Source organism: Gavialis gangeticus, unplaced genomic scaffold (assembly GCF_001723915.1).
Source record: "Gavialis gangeticus isolate Ggan-Ray unplaced genomic scaffold, GavGan_comp1, whole genome shotgun sequence".
Taxonomy (NCBI): Eukaryota; Metazoa; Chordata; order Crocodylia; family Gavialidae; genus Gavialis; species Gavialis gangeticus.
This window is the reverse complement of record NW_017729019.1, coordinates 2,137,225-2,143,594: the sequence shown is the minus strand read 5'-3', so window position 1 is coordinate 2,143,594 and position 6,370 is coordinate 2,137,225. Positions and strand designations below refer to the sequence as shown.

At 54.6% G+C, this 6,370-nt stretch overlaps 1 protein-coding gene and 1 long non-coding RNA gene across 3 annotated transcripts in view; one reads left to right on the top strand and one right to left on the bottom strand.

Annotated features, from left to right (window-relative positions):
* Positions 1-5,718, top strand: part of LAD1 (ladinin 1) — a 35,463-nt gene extending 29,745 nt beyond the window's left edge. For both annotated transcript variants that reach the window (XM_019513808.1, XM_019513809.1), the window contains exons 6-10: positions 1,026-1,098; positions 1,584-1,715; positions 3,300-3,389; positions 4,654-4,731; positions 5,184-5,718. In XM_019513808.1, the coding sequence (XP_019369353.1) occupies positions 1,026-1,098; positions 1,584-1,715; positions 3,300-3,389; positions 4,654-4,731; positions 5,184-5,189 (379 nt within the window). In that variant the 3' untranslated portion in view covers positions 5,190-5,718. The remainder of the gene's footprint in view (positions 1-1,025; positions 1,099-1,583; positions 1,716-3,299; positions 3,390-4,653; positions 4,732-5,183) is intronic.
* Positions 5,719-5,946: 228 nt separating this feature from the next.
* Positions 5,947-6,370, bottom strand: part of LOC109295143 — a 5,644-nt gene continuing 5,220 nt past the window's right edge. Inside the window, exon 2 of the long non-coding RNA XR_002096679.1 lies at positions 5,947-6,329. This is a non-coding gene — a long non-coding RNA (uncharacterized LOC109295143). The remainder of the gene's footprint in view (positions 6,330-6,370) is intronic.

Sequence of the window (6,370 nt, the reverse complement as noted above, 5' to 3'; positions counted from 1 at the left end):
GGTTTGGGCTCCAACAGATTCAAAAAATCTGCTTTGTCAGAGAACATCTAGCCATTCTTTGGCCTTCCAAAGGCAGCTGGATCTCACTTCTGTGAATATAGGCTGGTACAAGTGATTAGGGCACTAGCCTGGGACTTAGGAGACCAGGTCCAGGCCTACGTTATACCAGTACTTTGTGCACGGGCTTGGGTACATCAGCTTCTCTGAGCAGAATTTGGGGGGGGAGGGGGACATAGTTTATGCCTCTAAATGGCAGGTTTCTAGCCATGCAGGTTGCCTTCTGGGGATTTACTTGCAGGTAACAATTTTGTTTTTCCTGCAAGCATGCATGCAGATTGGGAATGCACAGATAGGCTACACTCTTGTACACACACCCCGCCCGCCCCCCTATTGGATACTTACCTGTCTTTAAATAATGAAATGCAACCTGCTAGAAACCCAGGACAAGCAGATGTTAAACTCAGGAGAAGTCCAATTTCAGCCCTCGCATCTGACTGTGTAGGTCACTTGCCCAAGCAGCCAGAGACCCCCTCACCCAACGTAGGTAGCTGAACCTGTCTCTGTGACTTGCCAGCACAGCAATCTAGGTGCCATGTCACAGTTTGGGCACTAGCCACCCTTCCCTACTGTCTGTTCGAAACTGTCTCCATCTGTGGTCTGGTCGTTGGTGTGTTGTGGTGGGAAGTCAGAGGGTCACAGGTTGAAGTCAGCTTTGGGCTGGGGTCCCTAGGGGCCTAGTCCCTTTGCAACAGCCTGAAATACTCTGCTCCTCAGGCTCAAATACGGGAGGTCCTGTCCTAGACTTAGCCTCAGGTATTCACAGGCATAGCTCTGCACATCCTGTGCCGGGTACGAACTGGAAAGAACCATGCTCAGCAGAAGGAGACTGAAGCAGAGCTCTGCACAGCCATCTTAGTTATGAAAGATGATTAAAGGAGGGGATAGGAGCTCTGGCTGGCTGCTCAGCGTGAGGTGTGCATGCTGGGAGATGACACTCAAGTCCCCCATTCCCTCCCCTTCTCTAGTGCCAGTGTGCGACTTCCCGCCAGCAGTGTCAAGCTGGAAGAGAAGCTGCAAAAATACACTTCAATTGTACAGGTAATGAGGGAGGGACCCTCAGCTGGGTTTGCTCTGAGGTCTGTGGATTCTGACCAGTCGATCTGCCATGCCAGCTCGGGGGGGGCGGTTAAGTGTCTGATCCTCTGTGCCTGGTCAGAGAATGTGCCCTGTCTGACCTGGGTGAAGAGAAACCATGGGGTGCAATGTTGAGAGGGGGAACAAAAATTCTCTTACCAAGTAGAGATGGCTGGGGATGTGGGGGAATGGGGACATAGGCTTCCCCCAGCAGGTATGTGTTGTGATGCAGGGAAAATGCATGAACATTGGCTATCCAGTAGGCAGCAGGCCCTCTGTCTACTGGGCAGGGAGCCATGCTGAGAACCAGGGCTCCCTCCTTCCCCCTGCTGGGGGGGGGCATGGGGCTCCTTGGAGATTAGCCTTGGAGGGACCAGCCAGGAGCCCCAGCAGCTGGGGCACAGAGCTGGCCCCTTCTGAACCCCACTCCCCCTCCCACCTGTTCCTAGCGGTCTGAGCTGATAAAAGCACCCGGGGCCGCCCAAAGAGGTTTCGTACCATCATCGGAGAGTGTGGCCAGCAAGCGCAGCATCTTTGAGGCCAGTGCCACCAGCAGGGCTGATCAGGCTCCTGCCAGGAAGGTAAGGGCTGGGGTGGGTCTGGAACATGTGCTGGGTATGCGGGGTTACTATATTATATTTCCAGTTTCAAAAAAGAGGACACCTGTTGAGGGGTGGAGAGGGGAGGTATACGATTGTGGGGGTTAGTGATATGCCGGTGCCCTGCTTCTCCCCGTGCCGTTGCCCCTTGCTCCCAGGCCACAGGCCCACCTCAAGCCCTGCTGCTGCCCCTCACTCTGGACCCACAGTACTGCAACCCCCTGGGCAATGATGGTGCCCCTCACTCCCGACCTGCAGCTTCCTGGAGCTTCCAGTGCCCCACACTCCTGACCCACCGTCTCCCATCCCCCTGGTGCCCCTCACTCCTGACCCGCAACCACTGCACCCCACAAGCCTGCAGCATCTCCTGGCTGCCTGCACCTGCAAGCAAGGGCACCAACCCTGGTACTCCGGCCGGGCTACACAGCTCCCTGCTGCCCCTGAAGGACCGTCCCCACCTGCCCCCTTCCCCCACTGGAGGAGCAGGAGCCTCCCCCCAACCCGCCCTGCCCTGCCTCGCTGCAGCTCCAGTGACTGAACAGCTTCCCCTAGCACTGGCAAGCACCCATCCCCTCTGCACACCCCCGCACACATGTATATACACACACACACACACATATACACAGACTCACATGCCCCACACAGCCCCCCAGACAGTCCCCAAGCCCTGGCCCACAAACCCCTGCTCTCCATAGGCTTACCTGCATCCACCTGCTGGAGCTGCTCCTACCTGGCTGCATGCCAGCTATGTGTGCACAAATGCATGTGGCACCCCCAGCCCCAAGCTGCTCCTGGCTAGGGCAAGCCAGGAAGTGCCAGGAAAAACTTTGATGCTGAACAGAGCAAAATCTTGGCCATTTATTTATATTTTAAAAAACCACCTGGATGGAGATTGGAGGACCCAAAAAAAGGATATGTTTGGGAAAACCCGGACGTATGGCAACCCTATGGGTATGGGGCTCCTGGGAGTCCTACCTCAGGCAACACTCTCCCTTCCCTGGCAGAACTAGTGGCAGAACCCAGACCAGGCACTGAGCCGGTAGCAGGAGGGAGCAGAGGGAAAATCCTTCCCGCTCAGGATGCCAAGCTGATACTGTCCTGACTGCAGCCCAGTGGCACCCCGGGCCAGGGGCAGTTCCTTGCAGAGCCGGATGTGTCCAGACTTTCCCCTCTAGCCTCAGCTAACTACTGCTCAAGGAGCTTGCCAGGTCCTGTGGAGACAGCTGGAAATTCCCTTGCAGCTGCACTGCAGCCAGGGAAGGAGAAGGTTGGTGTAGCCTCTCTGTGCTGGAGCCTCTTCCCCATGGGCCTCCTGCATTATGTGAATGAGCACTACAATCACTGCCCTTCAGTTAGCATGTGGCACTCTGCCCTTAGGATCAGGGCTGAACATTTGCCCTAGCATGGTGCCCTGGAGGTCTGGGCTACTGTAGTGGCTGCCCTGGCTAAGATCTGAATGGACATGGGTATTCCTTACCTCTCCCCCTAAGCAGCAGTATGTTGTTACCCCACACACACCCATTCTAGCTCCTAGTGCTGTAACATGTTTATCCCACTGTGCTATAGGAGAATTTGAAGATACCTAATGTGGTGTCATCCCGCATCAACCTCTGGATCCGCAGGACTCAGGAGCCCAGCAATGACAGTGGAGCCAAGGTACTGGATACATGGATGCATTGCATGAGAGCAGCGGTGCAATGGTGACATGGTAGAGCCAGGGGCCCTACATCATTACAGCAGCTAGGGCTGCATTATGTTGACCAGAAATTTTACTTCAAGGGGGAGTTAAAAGGGCCTATTTATACACAAGTGCTGGCCAGGGCATCATGGCTTGAGTCTCAATAGACCCTTTTAGCACTTCTGACTTGAGGAACCAAATCACTGCTGGGGACGGGTCCCTTGCTCCTGAGACATTACACTAATGTCCCAAGCCAAGAGCCTCGACTTCTTTGTGGCCTCCTTGGAAAATTGCTCACTGACACTACTAGGGGGTGTAGGCAGCCTGCCATGAGCAACAGGGGCACCAGGGGAGGTGCCTGAGAGACTGTGGTTACTAGTCCTTAGGGCTCAGAGCTGGCAGAGGCCCAGGAGAGAGCAGCACTATCCGTGTGCATCACAAACCAGCCCTGCTTTCCCCCAAGCTTTGCAAGGATCCCTTTGCAGCGTGGGATCTGTGCAAGCAGAGATGCATCATTGGGGCTCAGTAATATGCACATCCCTCATCCCACAGACCCTACAGGTGTGCTCCGGACTCAGCTCTGCCATGCACCACCACCTGTCCGAGGCAGCTCCAGGGGTCAGTCCCTGTGGCTGTGAGACTCTGCTGGAGGCATGTGGCCTGGCTGGAAGTAAAGGGCCCGGCAAGCAGTTTTTGAGGCAGCAGCTCGTACATGGGCTCAGGGTGGCCCTCTGAGGGTGGTTCTGTGAGGTCTCCCTTGTAAACAGTGGATGCTACATGAGCATTTGCCTAGAAAGAAGGAAGTATGGACCCAAAAGATCTCTGTATCCAGCTTGATCACGATTAGGGAATGGCTGAGTTAAGGAGTGTCTCAGCCACCCACCTGCAGCTCTACCTCCTCCATCCTGAGGGCTGGGAGCCCCCACCTTGGGGTGTTTCTGGAGAAGCCTTGCAGCTACTTTGCCAGTTCTTCCTGTGTGAAGTGACTCCCCTCCAAACATCCCTCCCCACACTGGCCTTGGTTGGGCCCGCACTGTTGGTCCTAACAAAAGAGACCAAATCTGCCAGCTGTGGTACTGTAAGGCAGGGCTGCTTTACTCAGATCTCACCTGAATCGCTTGGGTCTGTGTGGATCCAGGTGTCTGGTTCAGGTGTGGCTCAGGGCAAAGCAGCACTGTAGGCATCAGCAGCAGCACTGCCCAGGACAGCGATGTGTACAACCTAAGACTCCTCTCCCTCCAGGACACCGGGAAAATGAATAGCTCAGCAAAGCACAACTTCGTGACCAAGTGGCCCAAAGACTCTGCCAGCGACACCAAGGTAAGTGCAGAAGCAACCTGAGCAATCAGTACTGGAGCTAGGACCCAGCCCCAGGACTGATCCTCACCCCCAGCAGCACAAAGGAGCACAATGAGGGCCTGATCCTGTCCCTTAATGGGTGTGGTGTGAGAGCCTGCCTTGCCTGATAGAGGTGGTGGGGCTGTGTAGGTGGATGTCAAGGTGGGGCCAATGCCTTTTGGGAGAGTTTGACTGGGGGAACTGGTCGGGATCTTGCACAAGTGGGTAGATGGGAGCAAAGCAGGTGTCTGATCTGGGGAAGCATGGAGAAGATTGGGTGGGTGGCACCCACATGATTAAGCAGCACTGTGCAGAGTTAGGGGTTGCAATGACCAAAGCTCAGTGCACACCTTGGACCTGGTAGCCTAAAGCACAAACCAGGTGGCCTTCTCACAGCCTCTGGCCCAGCCTGACAACACCTCTATTCTCTCCAGCTCTAACAACATGAGACGTCCTGGGGAAATCTCTCTCTGCAAGGATCATAGCCTGGCCCACCCCTACCTCCAGAATCCTTCATGACCGTCTCAAAGCTGCTGTTCCTGTAACACCTACAAGAAGTCTGCATCTCCCAGAAGTTGGAAGACCCTCCCCCACTTCCCTTCTCTGGGGTGGGGGTTCAGTCTCCTGGTGAATTCTGCTTGGTGGACAGGAAGGAAGAAGGTGTGCAGGTTGTCACCTGAGCCCTGGTGTGGATGACCGCACACATCTCTTGCTGTCTCTTCCAACTATGCTGCTTACCATATAGCAAAGCCGCAAGTCCATCACGTGTGCTGAAGGCACCAAACCTCTGCTGTCTCATCCCTCAGTAATGTTTCAGTTCTAGCTTAGTCACTGTATCTATAGTAGGATTAACCATATGCTCCATGCCCAGCAGCTGGACCCAGCATCTCACTGCGCTGGCAGGAGAGGAGGCTGTCTGGGTCAGCTTTACACCTTTAGGACCTTGCTTGAAAGCCTGCCTGGAATTTGTATGCTGGCAAGTGGCTGCTTGACACTTTAGCTCACCTTACAGTGTACCCAGTACTGGTAGCACTGAGACTACCGCAGTAGTTGGCCCTTTGATGCTATCAGTGAGGTCCTGAAGCCTGAATGCCTCTGCTCCTGTCCCAGGGGAAGTCCATGAATACCAGGACCAAGGCTTGCTAGTGAGCTGCAGGGCATGTGGGAAGCTGCCACTACTTGTCTTGCACCTGTTATTGAAGAAAAGTAAAGGATTTTCCACTCCAAGCCGCTGCATTGATTGACTTCAGATGGCACATCTGGCTGAGGATCCTTCCTTGTGTAACTTAAACCTGCATCCCAGCCAGGTCATGCATGTGCCTTGCACAGCCCCTGGACATTCCCACTGGAGAGGTGCCTGGCACTGTCTTGGGGATTAGTGTTCACACTGCCTTCTGATCTGGTGTGACACTCCTGTAGCTCCCTTAGATATGGTGTGTACCTCATCAGAGTGGCTCTTCCCATCCCTGTGCAACTGGGACCCTTCTATTTTAGCCATGTGGGAAGGGCAGTGGGGCCATACTTCCTCCAGGAATTATGACCTTTACCTGTGAATCACTGCACCAAAAACTAAACCTGACCTGGGACAACTGCTGGGGAGCAGAGAACTTAGTTGAACTCT